Raw genomic sequence first — 21,993 nt, forward strand, 5'->3', positions numbered from 1 at the left:
TACAAAGAGCATCAATCGAGCGAAATATGATGGTACTGATGGTGCTAATAATAGCGTTGATAGTGTTCATAATGATGACATTGTTGATACTAATACTGAACCAAGAGTAACTAAAACGCCCCGACTGCCCAGAACCAAGAACGATTTGATCCCTGACCATTCCCTCGATTACCCCCTTCCCTTGTTTTGTTGTAGTTCGTTTGGATTCATATGACGGTGCTTGCTGTTTGTGTGTCCGTCGCGTACTATACAAAAATGAAACAGTGGTATATTATAAGATTTGATGCAGGCAGCGAAACCTCGCGTCTGCTCTTCTGTTGCCGTGCTGCCTTTACTCGGTCTTGACGTGCGAGGCCGCTTCGATGCCGCGGAGGATGTCGCTGCCGAGGGAGTAAATCATCCAGGTCGAACCGACGAGCCAGGCGCCGCTGCGGGAGGGGGTGGGTGTTAGTAAGGTAACCACAGGGAAGAGAACGGAGAGGAGGCGGCGCGCACTTGGGAATGATCCAGAGAAAGATGAGGCTGACCAGGTCATTGTGGCCGATGTTGTCGAAGCCGCTGTAGTATTCATGGAGCCCTGCAGACAGAGGGTTGTTAGCCGCTACCCTGTTCAGACATACACGCGCGCGAAGCGCGGGAGCTTCTGGAAGCCTCTGTTCTCTCGAAACACGTACAGTAGAGGACCGTCTTGGAGAGGGTCATCACGGCGGCGCTAAAGCCGATCAAGACCGCCCACGCGCCGGCGCGCCCCGTCACCGCCCTGCGGCCTTCGCGCGTCAGGCAAGGCCAGGCGTAGGCCAGATACATGGCGGTCTCGACGGCGTTGAGGGCGCCCTGGGCGGCGGTGAAGCCGCTCTTGGCGTGGAAGGCCTTCCAGCCGTAGACGTGGTCGATCTCGCCGTAGAGGCGGTACGGCGTCCACAGCGGCCAGTGCAGCCAGCCGTTCTCCATCGTGTGCGGGCGGCCGAGCACGTAGACCGTGTCCCAGACGACGAGCGGCAGCGAGATGGCGAGCCAGAGCAACGTAGCGGCGTCGGGCGCGTGCGACCATCCGGCGGCGGCGGCGGCGGCGGCGGCAGGAGGCGGGGATGCCTTGGAGGAGGAGGAGAGCGACTTGCGCGAGGCGGCGCGCTTGGTGCGGGAGGAGGGCGTCGGGGGCGTGGTGGGGAGGGGCGTCTCGGGGGCGGCGCTGCCGGCGCGCGACGAGGAGGAGCGCGTGCTGACCATGGCGATGGAGGCAAGGTGGGCGATGGGGAGAAGAGGAGGAACTGTGTGTGTGGCAGCGAGAGGGAGGAGCAAAAACTAAGAATGGTTGCGCTGTTGACTGGGTGTTGATGGAGGGGGAAGCGCGTGCGCCAGGACCTTGTTCCTCTTGGTGTTGTGGCTTACGTATCAACAAGCATGCAAGCAGTAAGTTGAACGAGCGGCGTTTGCGCAAAGCTGGGAACAGACAATGGGGGATATCAGCACCAGCCTTATCCCATCCAAACCATCATATGCAGGCCAAGCAGCTTGTTGTTTACTTTCCCTTTCTTAATACCTAGTCTGGCGCAACCTTTCTCTCTCTAGCCAAGTTACTGTAAGTGTGGTGAGTGGGGGAGGCAGCGGGCTTACCTGCTAAATTGGTTGCTCGGTTGGCGACGCCGTCTTGTTTCCAAGTTTGCGGAGAAGAGCACTAGTAACTTATGCAACTGGAGCATACTTGTTTACAGGGCCAGTTCTCCAGTTCTCCTTTTTAAAGACATGTGAAACGTCAAGGGTATTGATGGTGCTTGAGGTAGGAATGAAGAGTAGAACTTGTCTCGTGGGAATCTTCCCCCAGGCCTAGCCAACTTAGCGGCTTACAAGCAACCCGTCGCAGTTGGATACCTACATAGCCTAGAGGACGGGAAGGAAGAGGGGGGACGGGAAAATGAAGACGATCAACAATCTGGGGCAGTTTTGGTGTGGTGACGTCGTGACGCCAATGGCTGGCTGCCCCAAGCTTTGTTTACCTTTCCAATCTTCTCCAAGCTCTGCCCTCCTGTTTCTCATCGACCTGCGTAGGCAAGCTGAGCGCATCGCGACGCCTTGTAATCTGCCTGAGCTGGTCCTAAATAGCTCTTCACACCTTGAATCTCTGAACCTTTCCTTTCCGCCATCACTTCTGTGTCATCACGTAACTAAACGTGCTTCCTGGTCGGATCCATTCTCCTCCGAGCAAGGTTGCAATGGCCCCCGGCCACTCGGCCGGGCTTCTCATTCTCCCCGAGGCTATGGGTCGCCCGCATTATGTGGCCAAGTTGCACTCTTTTATTCGTAAGAGCGCCATCCACAATACGAATCTGAATTCATTATTTTGGGCATACATCCGAGTACGAAAATCGCCATCGCGCCACTTGTGTAGCCTAGTACCGAGGCAGGCTGACACCGACAGGCTGCATATGGACATGATTGCGCAACGGATCGGGTGCTGAAGCAAGATCGCTTGGCGACCACCGAAGATGAAATAGAGTGCCGATGTAGCGCACAGTGACCAAGCAGTCGTAATTCCCACTGTTTGCTCTATACGAAATGGTCGGGTAAGGCACAATATTTAAACTGCTAGGGGACGCTCATGAGACATAACTCGGCTAGCGTTGCTGACAAGCCCTACTATGTACATTACTCTATAGATTTTGGAGTTATCGCATTCTTTATACTATTTTGTTTTTAAATTGAATGAAATTAGCAAATCCATTTCAATCAAATATTTAAGTAGTAGATTTATGTTTATGTTACGGAGTGCCAAGGGAGAGAGCACCGTGGCTACTGTGGGCTGGAAGAGGAACCACTAATTCTAGTAACAGCCCACGTCATAACTAGATTAAGCAAGGCAAAAAGTTATTGCAAGATCACATCCATCACGACATCTGGCCACTTTCAAATTTTGCTGCCGCATCTTCATCCCACAGCCACAGACGCTGCTACTATTCCACCCACCCGCAAGAACCGCAGACACAAACACACTTCAACACACACGCGGCTGGGGCGCAATGCCTGCCACCAAACGAGCCCTCGGACGAACCACCGACCATCCCTCGACCACATCATCACCATCCCCCGCCATGACGTCGGCCACGCGGCGCACCTCGCCCTTCCTACCGACGCCCGTCGAGCGGCTCGCCCTCGGTCTGTTCCCGGCGCTCCTCGTCTTCGGCTCGCTCTTCGCGCTGCTCTCGCCCGACACGCGCGCCATGACCTACGACGCGGCCTCGCAGTCGCACCGCGCCGCCGACGGCTCCGCCGCGCCCAGCTACTTCGCGCGCAAGTCCAACCTCTTCAACGTCTACTTCGTCAAGCGCGGCTGGGCCTGGACGAGCGTCGCGCTGCTCGCCTTCGCGCTGGCCCACCCGGCAGCCGGCGCCGCCTCCGCGAGCGCCCGCCGCTCATCGACCGCGGCTTCCGGTGGACCGGCGGGCAGTGCGAGCTGGCGGAGCGGGAGCTCGCCGCGGCGGGCAGCGGCGGCAGCACGGTGGAGGCGGTGTTCACGGCGGTCGCGTGCAAGGCTTCGGGGGGCAGCTGGCGCGGCGGGCACGACATCTCGGGACACGTCTTCCTGCTGACGCTCGGGTCGGCGATGCTCATGCACGAGGTGCTGTGGCCGCTCGCGCGCTGGGCCGGCTGGCTCGCCGAGGAGCGGTGCGTCGTTATGAACGACGGCGCGGTCAAGGGCGCCGGCGTCGAGGCGGAGGCGGGGACGGCGCGCGCCGCTGCGGGCAACCCGCTACTCGGCTACGCAGGCAAGTTCGCGCTGGGCGTCTTGGTGCTGAACTTGTGGATGCTGCTGATGACGGCCATTTATTTCCACACGTGGTTCGAAAAGGTATGTCCCGCCTGTGAGAGGGAGATGACGTGTGCTGACTTGGCAACAGTTGACTGGACTATTGACAGCGTACGTCGCGATTTATGCCGTTTACTATGTCCCGAGGTTTCTGCCGGCGCTGCGGCAAGTAATTGGAGTTCCTGGCATTTAGCAATCAAAGGGAGGAGGAGATGGAGGTTTCCTTTTGCATGCGGCTGGCGTACGGATTCCATGTGAGCTTCATATATACAGCGGGGCGAGTTGTGCTGCTAAAGACGGAGGCAGTTGGGCCTCCTTTCCACTACATAATAGCTACTCTCTACTAAATAGAAACTAATAACATATGTATAACGTTCGAAACCGCTTTCCCTCCAGTTGTGAAGATTCCTAACTGTCTTACAAAGCTTCCTCCCGCCACGCCAGCGCCCCACCACATTACATCTTGGATCTTCGTTGAGAAGCTCACCTCTCACAATCGCGCATATTAAAACTTCCGTCTCTCATCATGGCTACCATCAAGGTACCGGCTCGACTTCCCGAGCTCGCCAAGGCTGCCTTCTCCAAGGCCCTCGCCGACGGGGATCTCTTTTACTTTCCCACGCAGGTGCAGGACATGCGCGTGGGCTCTCTCTCGGTACGGCCCAACTTCCCCCAACCTACCAACCTTCTCACACTAACCTTGCTTCACAATGACCTCAGTTTCAACTACGCTTCTCGCCGTCCCTGGCCAACAAGCCCAAGGGTGCGAGTAAATCGTCTGCCACCACCCCGTCAAAGCCGTTTGACCCCTTCGAGTACACCACGCCGCCGCCGCCGCTATTCGTCGGCGACGTCGGCCCCGCGCACTTCCTCGTCCTCAACAAGTTCGCCATCGTCCCCGGCCACCTGATCCTCGCCACGCGCGCCTACCGCGCGCAGACGCACATCCTCGAGGCCGACGACCTGCATGCCACGCTCGCCTGCCTGCGCGCCTTCGAGGAGCACGAAGCAGCCCCCGCGGAGAGCGGCGCGCTGTTTGCGTTCTTCAACGGCGGCGAGCACTCCGGGGCCAGCCAGCCGCACCGGCACATCCAGCTGCTCCCCGTGGCGGCCATGCGCGAGGGCCTGCCGGCGGGCAGTCCGTGGAGCATGTTGGCGTCGAGGCTGGACGACGCGGCGGTGGCGCCATTTCGCACGTTTGCGGAGAAGATTCGGCTGGACATGCCGCGCGGTGAGCTGCACGCGGCGTACCTGCGGCTATACGAGCAGTCTGTGCGCGCGGCCGCGGGTGACGAGATGGTGGGGGAGGCGGCGACGACGGGCGAGGCGGCGATCAGCTACAACCTGGCGATGACGCGGGACCGGCTCGTGCTGTGTCCGCGACGGGCGGAGGGCGCGGACATCACAGATGAGGACGGAAAGGTGGTCGGCCAGTTGGCGCTCAACGGGACGATGCTGGCCGGCACGGCGCTGGTCAAGACGGAGGCGGAGTGGGATGCGCTGCGCGGGAACCCGGCCGCGCTGACGGCCGCGCTCAAGATGGTGGGCGTTGCGCAGCCGCGGTTTGTGGACACGACAGGTAATAAGCTGTAGATCCTGCGGTGTCGTGGGCACATAGAGGAACAAGGAGGGTCAATGAATTTTGTTTTAAATATGAATAAAATACAACCCCTCCATGATCAAACCAGGTGCGAAAAACCTATTGTACATGCATTTCCGTTCTGCTCGTTGACCCCAATCCAATACTTTTCTTCGACCTCCTCCGCACTTTATCGCCGAAAGCCGAGCCCCGTGCCAATCAGTAAGTTCCAAGAGCCAAAACCGAGAAAGAGAGAAGAAACAGAGACAAACAAATTGCGTCGAACTGCGTGCGCCGACACGCATGCGAGAAAAGGAGAGAACTGAATAACCGCGGCAGGCTTAAATCTGGTCCCCCTTGAGTAGATGTGAGAAACAGATCCGCAATATTCAACGACGTCGGCTAACATGCAGCTCTTTCCACTTGGTGTGGCAAGTTGCATAGCCAAAGGAATACGATCCTCCATTGTCGGTAATGTACTCTGCCACCTTCTTCCACGAGGTCTTGCCTGAACGGACGGAGCCGCGGGTGTGCACCCGGACGGCTTTTTTCAACAATTCAATCTGTACCGCGAGAAAACAAAGAGAGGAAAGACAAAAGCTCGGTTAGGTCGAATGCGTCTTTGGCTTCAGTGGGGGGTATCTCGGTTTAGCTGGGCTGCTCACATCTGTTTCGGTCCATTCCGGCTTGCGCACGCGGCTCTCCTTGTCCTTGGTCAGCATCCGGTGGCGACCGCGCAGGGTCGACTCGGCCTCGCTGAAGCCGCCCTTGGTCTTGATCTCCTTATAGGACATGCCCTTGGCGCGCGCCTCGATGAGGAAGGCGTTCTGGGCATCCTTGTCGTTGTTGTCGTTGTTGTAGTAGTGGTGGTCCGAAACGGCTGGAGAGGGCAGCCGGCTCGCCTGGTGGGATGAGGGCTGGGCGCTGCTGGCCGCGTAGTTGCTGTCACTATCGTGAGTGCTGGGGGCAAGGGAGGTCCCGCCGGAGGGGGAGTTGTTGCTGCTGATGTCCTGGGTGGCAGGTCCTCTTAGGAAACTGGGGGAGGGAGATGAATTGTTTGGCAGTCGACGGCTGCCTGCGTAACCGGCCTGCGGGGACTGCGAGGAAAAGTCTCCAGCGCTAGTGAAGGACAACTGGCTTGAAAAGTCTGATCTTGCAGGATGGAGGAAGTTAGCTGTCGTCCGTAGCTTCCTGTCAGAAGAAACGGATATATCGTTGAAAGACTCCTGCGACGACAGTGACACTGGGGGTGGCACGTTGTACAACTGCGGAGGGGCAATCTGGCTCGTCGTGTTGCTGAACCATTTTTTCATAATCACAGAACTGTTCTCCTTGAAGTAACCATGTGAACCTGTCTCGACTTTCAACTGCGGCTTGCCTGTGTGGTCATCGCTGCTCATCTTTGAGCGGGAGAGTGCGCTGGTGGGAGGGGTGTTGAGATGCGGCATCTGGCGGCTCGTCTGGTCCTGGCAAGGAGACTGATAGAGGCCAATGGTAGCAGGTGTACTGGGCAAAGACACGCTTGTGTCGGGGAGATGCGGTGCGTAGCTGCCTTGAGGCCAGACTGCGCTCATTGGTGCGCTGGATATGCCGCCAAGATCCAATGGGTGCATTCCGGGCTGCCAGCCAGGACTGTTGTAACTGTAACTCGGCGTGAAGCCCATAGCAGGAAGTCGAGCCGCACCATACATGGCTCCGGAGATGGATGGGCTTTGTGTAGTTTCGGTAACGCCTGAGCTGGCTGTGTACGAGTGCTGCTCGAGTGGCGTTCTGTCAAATCTGGGCATTCCGTGGCAAAAGTTTCGACCGTATTGCGTTTCAACCTGCAACTTAAACTTAGAAACAACGTCTTTCAACATCAGTTATAAGTATACCTCGACGTCTGAGATGGATTGCATCCAAGAGTCGCTATCCATTGTGGTGCGTCGGCGGAGGTGCAGAGGAAGCATCAAGCTGTTCTGCGCTCGACGGGCTCTCAGAGAACGAAACGGCTGATGTTGAATCTGGGACGTGTGCATCTGAGGCGAAGCATAGTCAGGCGATGGAACTGTTATATCATCTGATGAGTAGCCTTGCGGTGCAAGCTCTTGTGGCCGCGACATGACGGCGGTGGACATGTGGAAAACTGCAGAGAAGTGCGGTCTTGGTGCAGGTAAAAGCTTGTCAAAGATGACGATGCCAATGATGGCGACACTGTCACCGCTTAGAAGCTAGAGTCTTTGAGAGATGACATCCAGAAGGTTGAATTCTAGAGTTGAAGATGGCGGGAAGCTGCAGAATCTGAAAGGGAAAGAAAGGAAGGGAATGCAGGTGTATAGTTAGTTGTAGGATGCAGCGGCTGACTGCGTGGTTGAGGAGGAGGTTGAACGCGAAGATGAGGGGCTCGGCTTGCTACGCGAAACATTCGCGCTATTGATTTCACTTGAGCCTCAAGTATGCAAAGAGAAAAAAAAAGCGTAACGTGCGGCGAGGAAATTGGGGTCGTGTGGCCAAGGTGAAGCTGATTTGGACGTGAGGGGCTGCCAGCTGGCAGGCAGTTGACAGCCGGCAACAAAGTGGAGGAGTGATTTTCAGGCCACCAGAGTGATCGAGCTAGTCCAGATGATTTGCATAGAATAATATCTGTGTTCTTGGTCTTCTCAAGGTTTATTCCACGCCTACAGGACCAGGATCAGTATTTGAATCGCGCCCAGACGTCGTTGACGAACCATCGCCGCGTATTGGTCCCGAAGGCATCCCGTGTGGCCGGGCTCCAAGACAACGATAGCAAGGAGTCCTTGCAGACGATCGCGTCTTACATTCTGAGACTCAGTCGGGTAGCTATGTCGGCCGGCAATTTCCGACTATAGCCCGTCTCAACGGTGCCATCAGTAATCAGATCCAGCTGTGAACCCAACACTGGCCGTCCATACCCCTGGCAAGAGAGGACCTGGTTTCGCGTAAACTCTCTCTGTTTCTTCGCTCTGAAAACCTCCATCTCGTATTCATATCACCGGAAACCACTGTACATCACCACCGCTCAGTTGCTCAGATCACCCAACGGCCTCACAACACTGCGCATCTAGTTCAGTGTTACCCGCCCTATCGGGATCCGTCTCAAACTCCCGTTACTGCAGAATAACTCAACTGCCGTTGCCTAGAGATCCATTGAATTGCATATTTCTTTGAAGCAATGACCACAACTATGTTGTCTTACCTCAAAGCATCGCGTTGGTCTCCTCGCCCTCTCCCGCCAACGTGGCTGGAGCAAACCTGAAGTCTTTCTGAAGAGCAAACTATCTTGCGGCTCCGCGCAGGGCGAAATGACTTGATTTATTCCCCGCAGATTGATGATTGGCCGATTCTACGTCGTGGCGCGGCTTGTGCGTCCAAACGCTTCAACTTGTAACTCCATACCTATAGATTGGAGCTCTTTGACCAGGACGCATCGTCCAATGAGTCAAAAGATGCGGCATCCTCTGTAAACGTCGTCACTACAACAAATGCGCAGCGTAAGAATATTGCCACCGGGTCAACACAACGGGAGGCGCGTCTCAAACATCTCCAGTAGCACTGACCAGCCACTTCCACATCTCATTTTGCAGATGCCGCAATGACCAGTGGCTGTCATCTCGCTTGGATATTTTTTCGTGAACGTTGTGAATTTAGATGCATGATGTGCATAAGATTATCTTGTGCTCCGTGTACGAGCCGCCAAGGAAGAATTCTTTTCCAGTTCGCTGTATGTGTGATGACATTCTACCAAAAAAAAGAAGACGCTGAAAGAGATACCCAAACAGAATATACACAAATAGTAAACACTGGCCGAGACCTAGCCAAAGGCTTTCGTCGCAAGCATTAGGAAAACGAACTCGCAGGGTAAAACGCCGCGTTCACCAGTCCCGCTTAGTCGTCCCATTCTTCGTCGAGTTGATCTATCAACCGATTCTCCGCGTCCGAGTTTCTGCTGTTGTTGTAGCTTTGGCTGACGTTTCTGTACCCGCGCCTGCTCGGCAAGAAGCGGGCACACGATGCCGTCAAGATCACAAACATGTCCTGTCCCAAGAACAACAAGAAAAGACAATAATAGGTCAGCTCCCGCGACGACTGTGAATTGGCAGGCCGGGTTTGGTAGGGTGGGCGGAGGAACGCACAGTGACAAAGCTCCCGATTCCGGCCCAGAGGCTATAGTTGGGGAGCTGACGCCAGCCGCGGGCGTGCGCGACGGTACGGTTGTAGCAGACGCCTCCGATGACGTAGACGAGCACGGCAATGACGAGGATGAGGCCAAAGACGCTTCCGGGGCCGACGTTGCCGCGCCGGTGCGGCTCGGCCTGCGCACAGGCGTGCGCGGAGCGCGCCTCGAAGAAGTAAGCGCACTCGTCCGGGTCGGTCCCGACGAAGGAGAACGCCGCCTGCGCATTGCCTGAATCACGATCACAGAGGAACGAGATGACGGTCGACTTGCGCCGTACGGTGTCCTTGCCCTTGTCCTTGTCGCCGGTGGCGGGTTTCTGATCGCGCGCGCTCTTGTTGGGCTTGCTGGCCGCTTCGCAGGGTGAGCCGTCCCCGTATCGCAACACGAGCTTACGACCGCGACTTCGGAGGTCGAGCGACGAGGAACTATGCGAGGGGGAAAATGGGGTCAGTACAATTGACGCAGCAAGAGCATCGCCAGCGAAAGAAAATGAAAGCAATGGGTCTTACCCTATCGAGTACACCTTGTCCTTGTGTGTGTAGTATGCGCTGACGTTCCCCCATAGCGCCTTGGACACTCCGACCACGTCCTTGACCGGCGCCACCACAGGCTCGCAGATGTTGATGGTGAAGTTGCTGCCGTAGTCGTACCCGCGCGCGTGGTAGTCCTTGGTTATGGAGCGTCGCGTCGACTTGTCGGTCGCCGGGGCTTTCGCGACGTCGGGCCGTAGGTCGAAGAAGGCACCGTTGCTCGTTGAGGAGATGGCCGTGCAGGCGGGGATGGGTGCTGTCGTCGTGGCTTCTTCGGCGCGAACCGCGGAGGCGGCGACGGCCATCAGCGCGGCGGCCGCAGACAGCGACGGGATCCGCATCGTTCGTGTGTATTGCCTTCGCGCGAGTAATTTAGCGCAAGGGTTGGTTCGTTGAAGATGATGGGGCGTTAAGGAAGAGAAGGTGGTTCCGTTTTGCGTGCGCCACGTCACCTAGATTTAGACAGTGATATCCATGGAGCAGTGGATCATCGGCCGAGCACCTGCAGAAGTAAGCCAGGCACTACGCAGAGATGCGACTAGTATACAGCTAGGTGAAATGGTTTAAAGGCATTGGGAATTAGGGAGGTTTGTTTTGTTAAATTCACAGGCCTGTCATCACCGTGCCTTGCGCTCATCGTATCAGTATCATGATTCTTTTTGCAGTCAGAGCCACCGGCGCTGAAATACCCTGTACGAACCTGGACAGCGCCACCAGTATAACTCGGGCCAAATCAGGCACCGTGATGCCCCTTGCTATCAATGTTGAATCTTAATTTCAATCCCCCAAAAGCACTGTATTTGTAGCCTCGACTAGATATCTTAGCTCGCTGCTGGTCGGTGCAAGTGTTTTCCCGTGTCGACTGAGCCACACTTCCGCTCAGCCACTGTGCATCTGACACCTCGACCCGGATGGAATGAGCTCCGCGCTCCTAGCACAGGAGCTCTAGCTTCGTGCAGCTCTTGCTCCCAATGCGACGTGCCCTTCTTTAATTGGGATCGGTCAGCCGTTTCGTGTTCTTGTCCATCATCTTTCCATAATCCTCTACCCTCTTCTCTTCTCTGCACTTTGAACTTCGTCATGGCTCCCAAGGCAAAGGCGGCTGCCGCCCCTCATGCGCACGGCTATGAATTCGGTGGTCCGTAAGTAACAACAACACGCAACGGCGGTGCGCGCGTTTATGCACCCATCGCCCATCCGTCAACTCGGCCTCACTGACGTCAATGGGCTAGTCTTGGTGCCGCGGGCATCTCTTTTGGCCTTCCAATCCTCTGCTACATCTTCGCCTTTGCGTGCAACGACATCTCGGGCTGTCCTGCGCCCTCGCTCCTGCACCCCAAGACGCTCTCGATCGAGCAACTCAAGCGCGAGGTTGGCTGGCCGCACGATGGCATCTGGGGCCTCGCCAGCTGGCAGGCCAGCGCGGCGGTCGCCGCGTACTACCTCCTCAACCTTGTTCTGTACCGCGTCCTGCCCGCCACCGAGACCAAAGGCACCGTTCTGGCGACCGGCGGCCGCCTCGACTATCGCCTAAACAGTACGTAATTGCCCGCACAACTTGTTCGTCACCGAGTCTAACCTCCCGCAGCGCTCTACTCCAATATGCTTACGCTGTCGCTACTGGCCGCCGGGACTTTAGCGCAGGGCGCCGACTTTCCCGTATGGGTCTTTATCAGCGAACACTACCTGCAGCTACTCACGGCTAGCATCACAATCTCGTATGCCATCGCGACGTTTGTCTACGTCCGCAGCTTTGGCGTCAAGGTTGACATCAAGGACACTCGTGAGCTGGCCGCCGGTGGCCACACTGGCAATCTTCTGTACGACTGGTTTATCGGCCGCGAGCTCAATCCGCGTGTCACCATTCCTGTTATTGGCGAGGTTGATATCAAGGAATGGTGCGAACTTCGCCCCGGAATGATGGGATGGATCATTCTTAACTGCGCCTGGTGTGCGCAGCAGTATCGCAACTACGGCTTCGTCACTGACAGCATCGTCTGCATCACCGTTGTCCAGGCTCTGTACGTTGTTGACTCTTGGTGGTTTGAACCCGCCATTCTCACCACAATGGACATCACCACCGATGGCTTCGGATTGATGCTTGCCTTTGGCGACTTGGTATGGGTTCCCTTTGTGTACTCTCAGCAGACCCGTTACCTGTCTCTCCACCCACTGTCCCTCGGCCCTGTCGGACTGGCCGCCATGGTTTCCTTGATCGGACTGGGCTTCTTCATCTTCCGCTCCGCCAACAGTCAGAAGAACGCTTTCCGCACCAACCCCAACGACCCCAGCGTTGCCCATCTCAAGTATATCCAGACGAAGACTGGCAGCAAGCTTCTCACCAGTGGTTGGTGGGGTGTCGCGCGACACATCAACTACCTTGGAGACTGGATCCAGTCTTGGCCGTACTGCCTGCCGACTGGGCTCGCTGGCTACCAAATCATGGCTGCTGGTAGCCTGGTTGAAGACTCTGTCGGCGCTTTCATCATGTCCGATGGTCGCCAAGTCATCCAGGGTAGTGCCAAAGGTTGGGCCATTCCTATCACCTACTTTTATGTGATATACTTTGCCGTTCTGCTGATCCATCGTGACCGCCGAGACGACGAAAAGTGTCATCGCAAGTATGGTGATGACTGGGAAGCGTACAAAAAGATCGTTCACTGGAGAATCATCCCCGGCGTTTACTAAATGGCTCAAAACACTGCTCTGCTGTATAATAGCCCAACTGTAGTTGCCGATGGCCTGTTTTGCCGGGAATTGACGTGTAAAGTATGGGGAATCGGTCCGTGATGCTTGGCTTTTGGGGTTTGTGGAGTTGTTTTGACAATTGCTCTGTACTAAAAGAATGAGTCAGTAATCTGTATTAGCAATTATAATTTTCTCTTTTGTCTCTATTTCAAAGCCTGCCTGGTCTATACGCAGCAGTGTGAGACACGGTGAGGTGGCGTCAACGGGACCCCTGTACTCCTTTGCCTCGCATCGACTCTTGGCATATACATTGCGGCGAATAGACTGTGTAAACGGTTGGGGAAGAATCCGAGAGAAATTTCACCGATGAGTCGCCGGCTTGATCATTATGACAGTATCAATTTGCGCCGAGTACAGACAGTACTCTGCGGCAAGGCGGGACGACACTCCGATGCCACTGTGGGTCCCGACTCTCGAACAAGCTCAACCTTGACGCAGGACGCAGAACAGCAAACCATAGGTGCACCATCTGCAATGCAGAACCTACCAGGATCACCGGCCATAACCTGCAAGCCATCCTGCTGGTCCGGCTCCTCTCGGTGAATAACGAAGCCTCATGGATGGGTTCTTGGTTGCCTCGGAACGTGTTTCCGTCCCACATAGCCGTGGATTTGCCGACAACAGCTGAACAAGAGCCGCGGACGAGCGACCCGATACTCCGCGTTGGCGTGGGGGAGAAGGGCCGAAAGGGAGGGGGGTCAATTATCCAGGTCATGGTCAAGTGGCTTTCGTCTTTTCGCCTGGCCTAGAACTCGTCCGCTTCGCTTAATGGAGGGCATAGCTCGAGCAGCCAACCCGTGGCGTCTCGGTCGCAAAGCGCATCCGTGTCTAAGAAGGAAAATATACCTGGTAAGTCAGGTTGAGAGCGGCTCGCAAGCTGTGGCGGCGCGAGCGAGAGCCCCCGGTGGCTTTTGGCGGACCGGCGATCGCTACCCACTGTGGCTTTCACCCAAAGATGCCAAAATCCTGGAGCTCTATTTCCACGGCTTTGGCTATAGCTTCGACTCTTTTCCCCGGCTGAGCCCGCGTTTGGTGGGCAACCTGGTGACCTCCAAGTTTTATTGTTGTGCGGTATACTCGCTCGATTAGCTTTTTTTAGCCAAGACAAGCTGTACCATGCTTTCGGCGAAGCGAGACATTCAAAAACGTGCCCGAAACTGCACCTAGCTGAAAGCCAAACAAAGCGAGACATTCAAAACCCTACCCAGAGCTGCATCTAGCTAGAAGACAAAGACGGCACATCAAATATACGCAGTTTGCTGCGGAAGCTACCCGCCAGCATCGTGACATGTAGTCGAGTCGGCCGGAAGCCCAAATTGGGCAGTTTGACCAAGGTCGGGGGCCAGGTGCCAGTGCAACACTTAGACCGAAATAGCCGGGACATGGCCTTGTGCCGCTGGAATTCCGCCATCACACAGTGAGAAGTGAGGGCTCCGATGGCTCGCCGATGCCAGCTCACGATGTGCAATCTCGGGCGACGGGGGAGCTGAGGCCAGAAGATGGCGTTTTGGGTTCGGCCCTTTTTCGCGCAGCTTCTTCACGAGACCCTGTTCGTCTGTGTAAAGCACCACTTGCAGATGTTTGATGTGATGAGCTGCATTGTGTCCATACTCCGCATGTACAGGACCGACAATAAAGACTGCCCCGCATCCTCCCCGCGCAAGTGGCGCCGTAAGTGGCGTCGGCTCCAGAGGCTTGCTTTCATGGCTGGCCTCCACTGTAGTCTGCCGTCCAGCCCAAATCTGAATGATCTCTCTGCTGGGCTTGTCCGTGAACCCGTCTGGTGAAGCCTCCACAGCCGGGTGGAGCAACGCAAAGCTTGGCCACCAGTCCAGGGCCCAAATGACAACCCCGTACTTCCGTATTCATGTCATTCATTAACCTTGTGGGCAGGCTTGAGTGCTTTCGAAGCCGGTGCTTCTGCCATTAGACACGGCCCGCTTGTATCCATCCTGGGCGGGTTCAAGTGCGTGTGACAGGTGGAATTTTTTTTTAGAAGTATTATAGCGAGAAGCGATCCTTGTCCTCTAAGCCCGCCGACCCGTAACGTCGCCTGGAGGGCCGCCAAACTCGTTGTTGAGGTCGGGCTGCGTACGTGGTACGGAGGAACAAAATTCACTTGTTGAAGGCAAGCTTGGGTCGTGCGTGGTGCGAGCCGGATAGAGAGCCAAGACTCGGATGCCGTTCGCTACCTATTGAAGGGGCCATCTGGGGCTTGTCCAATACCGTTCTTCTGCGGGAGACATTGGGGCAAACTAGCTCATCCCCTGAGTCGGACAATGTGGAAATGGTAGCGATGACGAGATTGAAGGAAAATCTCGAAAACAAGAACGGCTCAGCGAGTGGTCATGTATCTGTCAAACAGACAAGACCTGGCAGCCGGCAACTGCCAGCTCGGCTCCGTCGTTTTGTTTGTCGCCGCGTCGGGTCGCAGGCCGACAAACACTGCTCCTGTACCATCCTTCCGTCCACAGCTCGAAATTACAACCCCGATTTGTTTATCCAGCACATTGGATTTTGGGCCTTTGGCATGCAGCGCATGACCACCATACGTTGGCAAGAATGTGCCGCCCTGCTACCAAACAAGTTGCCGAACCTGGGTAGGTAGAGAGGTATGTGCCAGTGTCGCCCATCTGTGGGGACCATTGACGGCACACAATATACACCCGACGCAGCGCTAAAAGTTGGCTTGCTGGCTTGCTGGCTTGCTTTCTCCAATTTCTGAGCTGACACTTTTAATTAGTTCCCTATAGCTACCAAGTTCCTGGCCTAGCAAAAGGCTACCCCTGTACCGCCATGACGAACATGCCATGTACCCCAAAGAGCCAAGTTGCTGATCCTGGGTGCCTAGGGGGCCGAGAGCTGCCCCAAAGGCCCTTCCGTGCTCGGCGGTCCAAGTGTATAGCTATATCAAGACAGCCGTCCCCCCCTTCCTGGCCTCACTGCTTCCTCCTCGTCCTTGCAGCGATCTGATATCCATCTTTCACCTGTCTTTCTGCTGCAGCCAGTTTAGCCAGAGTTCGCCAAGATGAAGACAGCTTCCTTCGTGGCCGCAGCCCTTCTTGCTGGTGGCAGTGACGCCATACGCCGTGTAAGTACCCTACCTCTCCGCCAACCTGGCAACAAAGACAGAGCAACACCTCTACTATGGATGTCATTTTCCTTTGCATCTTCGTATGTGATGGTTCAGAGGCTCTCATAACGTTGCTCTTCGCTTCGGTCACGGATAGTACCCTTTTTGGATACGATCTTCGGAGCGATCCTTGCATAACACGTTCTCCACTATCCAAGACAACCTCCGAGCTAATGAATGAGTGTCTCAATCTAGCGCGACACCAACAGCACAACCGACCAGACTGGTCCCCTCGCCTCCTCGCCGCCGTTCTACCCTTCGCCATGGATGGACCCTCAGGCCGCTGGTTGGGAGGATGCCTACGCCAAGGCCAGGGCCTTCGTCTCCCAGCTGACTCTACCTGAGAAGGTCAACATTACAACCGGTGTTGGGTGCGTGCCTTTATATGCCTACCCAACATGACGTAAAAATACTGACCAACGATGTAGTTGGATGGGCGAGAAATGCGTCGGCAACGTTGGCTCTGTTCCCCGCATGGGCATGAAGAGTCTTTGCATGCAAGACGGTCCCCTGGGCCTGCGATTCAGCGATTACAATAGTGCCTTCCCTGTCGGCTTGACTGCTGGAGCCTCCTGGGCTCGTCATCTCTGGCGCGATCGCGGTAATGCCATGGGCTCCGAAGCTCGTGACAAGGGAGTTGACGTTCTTCTTGGACCTGCGAGTGGCCCGCTCGGCCGTTTCGCCAAGGGCGGGCGCATCGGTGAAGCTTTTGGCTCCGACCCTTTTCTCCAGGGCCAGGCCATGGCTAACACGGTCACTGGCATCCAAGGTGCCGGCGTTGTTGCTTGTGCCAAGCACTACATCGCTAATGAGCAAGGTAAGCCGATTTTTGTACCAACGCCATGGCGCCATGCACTAATCATTGAACAGAGCATTTCCGTCAAGCCGGGGAAGCTAAGGGCTATGGCTACGATATCAGCGAAAGTCTTTCCTCCAACATCAACGACAAGATTATGCACGAGTACTATTCCTGGCCTTTCCAAGATGCAGTCAAGGCTGGAGTTGGCGCCATCATGTGCTCCTACAACCAAATCAACAACTCGTATGGTTGCCAGAACTCCAAAATGCTGAACGGTATTCTCAAGCACGAATACGGCTTCCAGGGCTTTGTCATGAGTGACTGGCAGGCTCAACACTCCGGCGTTTCCAATGCCGTCGCCGGTATGGACATGGCTATGCCTGGCGACACCATCTTCAACACCGGCCGCAGTTACTGGGGCAGCAATTTGACCGTTGCTGTCCTCAACGGCACGGTCCCTGCGTACAGAATCGACGACATGGCCATGCGAATTATGGCTTCTCTTTTCAAGGTTGGCTGGACTGTCGAGGGCGCAAAGGATACCAACTTCTTCTCGTGGAGCCGTAACACCTACGACTACCGCCACGCCGCTGCCAAGGAGAGAATGGAGCAGGTCAACTTCCAGGTCGATGTCCGAGCTAACCATGCCAACCATATCCGCGAGTCCGCTGCGAAGGGTACCGTCATTCTCAAGAACAACGGCGCCCTCCCCTTGAACAAGCCCAAATTCCTTGCCATTGTTGGTGAAGATGCTGGTCCCAACCCGAAGGGTCCCAATGGCTGTGCTGATCGTGGCTGTGATGATGGTACTAACGCTATGCTCTGGGGCTCTGGTACGTCCAACTTCCCATATCTCATCACCCCCGACAGTGCTCTGCAGCAGCAAGCCATCAAAGACGGTACTCGCTACGAGAGTGTTCTAAGCAACTACGATTGGGCCGAAACCAGCGGTCTCGTTAGCCAACCCAATGTCACTGCCATCGTCTTCGCCAACTCCAATGCTGGCGAGGGATACATCTCTGTTGATGGCAACGAGGGTGACCGCAACAACCTTACTCTCTGGAAGAACGGCGACGAATTGATCAGGAACGTCTCTGCTCTCTGCGCCAACACCATTGTCGTCATCCACAGCGGTGGACCCGTTCTTCTTTCGGAAATCTCCAAGAACGAGAACGTGACTGCCATCGTTTGGGCTGGCCAGCCTGGCCAGGAATCCGGTAACTCTCTGACCGACATTCTCTATGGCAAGACAAGCCCTGGCCGCTCTCCTTTTACTTGGGGGGCGTCTGAGGAGTCTTATGGCAATGACGTTCTCTATAAGCCAAACAACGGCAAGGGTGCCCCGCAAGACGATTTTACCGATGGCGCATTCTTTGACTATCGCCACTTCGACAAGGAATCCGACGCTAAGCCCGGCAGCGATCCCAAGGCCCCTGTTTACGAGTTTGGGTTCGGTCTTTCTTGGTCTACCTTTGAGTACTCCAACCTCCAGGTTGTCAGGAAGAATGACCGCTCATACACACCTGCCACCGGAAACTCCATTGCTGCTCCTACGTTCGGCAACTTCAGCAGAGACCTGAAGGATTATGGCTTCCCCGCCGGTTTCCAGCAAGTCGAGCAGTTCATCTACCCTTGGGTCAACGACACTTCGTCTGGTCGCGAGGCCTCGGGCGACGCCAATTACGGCAAGACTGTGGATGAGTTCCTTCCTCCCAATGCCATCGACTCGAGCCCCCAGCCCAAGCACCCCGCTGGTGGTGCGCCCGGTGGTAACCGTCAGCTTTTTGACGTGATATACGAGGTCACTGCCACCATTACGAACACCGGCAAGACCATGACGGATGAGGTCCCTCAGCTGTATCTCAGCCACGGTGGAGAGGGTGAGCCAGTTCGCGTTCTTCGTGGCTTTGACCGCATTGAGCGCATTGCGCCCGGTGCCAGTGTCACTTTCCGTGTTGAGCTCACGCGCCGTGACATTAGCAACTGGGATGTCCCGTCTCAGAACTGGGTTGCGACTGATGCTCCCAAGACTATTTGGGTAGGCAGCAGTTCTCGAAACCTGCCTCTGTCTGCCAAGCTTCAGTAAAGTGGCAGGATAAAATGGGGAGTTGTGGAGGAGTGTGCGTAGAAGTAGCATAATGAGCTTCACGTTTACTTTGCAACCTTTTTCTATTGTATTTATTTTGTTGGTAGATATCAACTACATTTCTTTCGTTACGACTCAGCGCAAAGTCGGAGACAGTGGTGCTTTGCCTCTTGCAACTGGCTAGCTTTGAAAGCTCAATGACATATTGGTAAATTGTCCGTGTCGGATCTCATTAGCTCCACCGCAGCCGCGGGATGTATCGAGGCTGAGTTGTACAAAGAACTATTTGAGGAACACAAAGGTGGCTAATGATGCTCTAGTACATACAAAGGCGGCTCACGATACTGTAGTACATGTTCGTTGTCATCTTTCTCTTGTCACCGCCATCGCTTCTAGAGCCTTCCATGTTGAGAAAAAGAAGCCCACCACAACGACGGCCATCACGCACGTGGCATGAGGGACGGCACGCTGCCGCATGCACGTTGCCTTGTTTGTTCAGCTTCAAGGCTTTTCCCCTTTATAGCCCTGCGAAGGGGGGCGGGAAGAAAAGAGGGCTGTGCAGACGAGACCCAAGTCAAGGAAATGTGAGCCGCCCTGCAAGGCTTCTTGAAATAGAAGAAGGGGACAAGAATGAAAGCGTAAGCGAAGTCGGGCGAGAAAACTGTCAAAGTTCTCTGCGCATGACTTTGGCACCTGTGAGGAGCAGGCGATGCTTTAAACTCGGGGACTTTCCCTCCTGTCCTCGAATCTCTCCCACAAGAAAAGCAAATCAGCGAGTCAACCAGCACCAAGTCAACAATCACCAGTCGCAGATTTTCATCACTGCGGATCATGTTTTTCGAGTGCAATTTGAAAAAGGAGCGTCACGAGCGGCGAGGACGATGTCGCGGCGACGATGACGACTACGGCCGACGAGGACACAGAGAGCAGCGCTGCGGAAAACCCGGCTGCCGCGAAAAGTGCGCCTACTCCAAGACGGACGGCATGAAGGTCTACGCGTCCTACTGCTGTGATCGTACGCTTTCGGCGCCCCATGCACCTGCCCCCCGTTTTGGAAAGATTTACTGACGGGAAATTTCACTTGACAGATGCCTGCCTGCTCGGAGCGCACCGATGCCGTCTTATGAAGGAGAGGAACGAGACCTACTGCCATATCCGTGAGTTCACCCCGCCGCTCATATCCTCGTTTACGTCTGGTAGGAACTTTGTTTTCGCTGACCATCCCCCGTCTTCTGCAAAGATGCCACCTGCACGGCAGCGGGCTGCCTCGCCAAGGCGGACCGCCTATCCACGAAGACGCTCCCCTGGTTCTGCGACCGCCGTGCGTTATCAACCCCTCCATCTCCCACAAAAGTCGGGCGTTTGCTAACGATGTCTCTAGACAAGTGCACGTACCCGGGCTGCGCATCCTTTGCCGAGCGTGGGGGCCGCTGCGCGACACACGCCGGCGGCGCGCTCTTCTGCTCGGCCGGAGGCTGTTCGGGTCTTTGCGGTCCGAACTCGCCGTTTTGCGAGCTCCATGCTGCCGAAAGAGGCGGTGGACCGATGCCGATGCCGATGCCAATGCAGATGCCGGGGCACAACATGGCACAGGGGTGGAATGGCCCTCCTCCACCTCCGCACGCCGGCATGATGCCGGCCCCGCCGTTCTTCGAAGGAGTTCCCGGCGCTTTCCCTGCAGCCGCTCAACCTGGCGTGCACCAGTGCGACATGCACTGCACTGAGCACCGGCACAGCAACAAGGCCTCGCAGCCAGAGAGCTTCTGCCGCACGCCCGGCTGTCACCGTCTGCGACGGGCCAGCGGCGACGGCGATTGGTGCGAGAACCGTGAGTTGCTTGACATCATCACTGGACCGCCCCCCGGCGCGTTCTGCAGAGTCCACGGCTGCGCGGCCGACACTTGCGCGCGGTTCCGGGAAGCCGGCGGTGGGTGGTTCTGCGCGGAGCACGAGTGTCGCCGGCCGCGATGCCTGGAGCGCGTCGCCCCCGGCGCGGGCTGCTGCCCGAGGCACCTGAACGACGACGGCCAGGAGGAGGAGGAGGAGGAGGAGCAACGCCGACGGGAAGGAGGGGGGCGGGAGCGCTACCAGCAGCGGCGACACGCAGGACAGGCGTGTGACGGCTTGTCAGCACCGCGAGTGGTGATTGTGCAGGGCGACGCCGTCGCTGGGTTGTCGCCGGGGTGCCGGTGCGGCGGACGGCAGCAGGGACGGCGGCACCGAAGAAACAGGTCGCTCAGCTCCGGCGAGGACGAGGACGGTTATGGTTATCGGTGCGAGGGATCTTGTGATCGGGTCGGTGGCAGATTTAGGCGAGTCTATTACGACGACTGATTATGGGAGTGGATGGCTGTGTTGGTTGTCGTCATGCTTTTGTTTTCCTTTTTCGGTCTTGGTTGGCGTTGTTGGTCTGAAGTTTGGACAGTGTTTAAGGATGGAAGGAGGAGGTCTGGCCGCCAAGAGGAATTGTTTAGTTGTTTACGGATAATTTTGATTTAGGATGGATTCATCAAGTCTTCTTCTTTCCTGGCAAATAAAATAGACCGAAGAAAGTGCATCCATCTATACCCGATGAAATATACGGCATAACACGATACATACTGCCCCAGTCCTATCCTTATGCCGCACCGCTTTTGCCTATCATAACGAACTCTACCAAACGAAATGCAAGATTCGTCCCGCCATAAAGTAGTTCGGATATTAGATTCCGTAACAACACCTCTTTTATTTTCATTTTTTTTTTCCTTTTTGCCGCAGCCGTCGTCCCAGCTTTCACCCCAACCCATCGTGAGACGCCGCGTGTAAGACGATGCCGCCGGCCCCTCCCCACCGCCAAAACCTGCGACACACGTCTGGGGATTCCGTGCTCTCACTCGCAGACTCTAGATGGATGACTGTCTCTCGCCAAATGGAAACGACGGGCTGGAGGCTCAGTCCTGCCTTCCTGCTATCTAACTAGTCACTGGTCCTCCCCCCCCGGCGCGGGTTGACTGAAATCCGGTCGTGGCTTTGGTGTCCGTCTGGTCTGGCATCTTAGTCCGTTCCAGGGCAAAACCGGGATGAGCCTCGGGGAGGGGGCCAGTCGCAGGAACTTTGGGGTTTGCTAGAGGTTTCGCCCGTACTATTGCCCTTCGTTGTT

The 21,993-nt window shown here is 56.0% G+C and overlaps 8 protein-coding genes across 8 annotated transcripts; 5 read left to right on the forward strand and 3 right to left on the reverse strand.

Annotated features, from left to right (window-relative positions):
• Positions 1–331: 331 nt before the first annotated feature.
• Positions 332–1,227, reverse strand: ISF_07495 (hypothetical protein; the record flags this gene model as incomplete). The annotated part of the gene is made up of 3 exons (XM_018851098.1): positions 332–428; positions 496–577; positions 675–1,227. The coding sequence occupies 3 exons, from the start codon at positions 1,225–1,227 to the stop codon at positions 332–334; spliced, it is 732 nt and encodes a 243-aa protein (XP_018701694.1).
• A 1,787-nt stretch (positions 1,228–3,014) lies between these two features.
• Positions 3,015–3,995, forward strand: ISF_07496 (alpha-galactosidase; the record flags this gene model as incomplete). Its single annotated transcript, XM_018851099.1, has 3 exons — positions 3,015–3,341; positions 3,398–3,844; positions 3,894–3,995. 3 exons carry the CDS (start codon positions 3,015–3,017, stop codon positions 3,993–3,995), a joined length of 876 nt encoding a protein of 291 aa, XP_018701695.1.
• Positions 3,996–4,328: 333 nt separating this feature from the next.
• On the forward strand, positions 4,329–5,395 carry ISF_07497 (Histidine triad-like motif protein; the record flags this gene model as incomplete). The annotated part of the gene is made up of 2 exons (XM_018851100.1): positions 4,329–4,457; positions 4,523–5,395. The coding sequence occupies 2 exons, from the start codon at positions 4,329–4,331 to the stop codon at positions 5,393–5,395; spliced, it is 1,002 nt and encodes a 333-aa protein (XP_018701696.1).
• Positions 5,396–5,986: 591 nt separating this feature from the next.
• Positions 5,987–7,168, reverse strand: ISF_07498 (hypothetical protein; the record flags this gene model as incomplete). Its single annotated transcript, XM_018851101.1, has 1 exon — positions 5,987–7,168. The coding sequence occupies one exon, from the start codon at positions 7,166–7,168 to the stop codon at positions 5,987–5,989; it is 1,182 nt and encodes a 393-aa protein (XP_018701697.1).
• A 2,283-nt stretch (positions 7,169–9,451) lies between these two features.
• ISF_07499 (Mannose-6-phosphate receptor, binding protein) lies at positions 9,452–10,429 on the reverse strand (the record flags this gene model as incomplete). Its single annotated transcript, XM_018851102.1, has 2 exons — positions 9,452–9,983; positions 10,068–10,429. The coding sequence occupies 2 exons, from the start codon at positions 10,427–10,429 to the stop codon at positions 9,452–9,454; spliced, it is 894 nt and encodes a 297-aa protein (XP_018701698.1).
• Positions 10,430–11,168: 739 nt separating this feature from the next.
• Positions 11,169–12,776, forward strand: ISF_07500 (delta(14)-sterol reductase; the record flags this gene model as incomplete). The annotated part of the gene is made up of 3 exons (XM_018851103.1): positions 11,169–11,230; positions 11,321–11,625; positions 11,677–12,776. The coding sequence occupies 3 exons, from the start codon at positions 11,169–11,171 to the stop codon at positions 12,774–12,776; spliced, it is 1,467 nt and encodes a 488-aa protein (XP_018701699.1).
• A 3,088-nt stretch (positions 12,777–15,864) lies between these two features.
• Positions 15,865–18,854, forward strand: ISF_07501 (beta-glucosidase 1 precursor; the record flags this gene model as incomplete). Its single annotated transcript, XM_018851104.1, has 4 exons — positions 15,865–15,927; positions 16,165–16,340; positions 16,398–16,786; positions 16,840–18,854. 4 exons carry the CDS (start codon positions 15,865–15,867, stop codon positions 18,852–18,854), a joined length of 2,643 nt encoding a protein of 880 aa, XP_018701700.1.
• Positions 18,855–19,685: 831 nt separating this feature from the next.
• On the forward strand, positions 19,686–21,188 carry ISF_07502 (hypothetical protein; the record flags this gene model as incomplete). The annotated part of the gene is made up of 4 exons (XM_018851105.1): positions 19,686–19,869; positions 19,943–20,011; positions 20,095–20,175; positions 20,236–21,188. The coding sequence occupies 4 exons, from the start codon at positions 19,686–19,688 to the stop codon at positions 21,186–21,188; spliced, it is 1,287 nt and encodes a 428-aa protein (XP_018701701.1).
• Positions 21,189–21,993: the final 805 nt, after the last annotated feature.

Source organism: Cordyceps fumosorosea (assembly GCF_001636725.1).
Source record: "Cordyceps fumosorosea ARSEF 2679 chromosome Unknown scaffold_22, whole genome shotgun sequence".
In the NCBI taxonomy this organism is placed as follows: Eukaryota; Fungi; Ascomycota; class Sordariomycetes; order Hypocreales; family Cordycipitaceae; genus Cordyceps; species Cordyceps fumosorosea.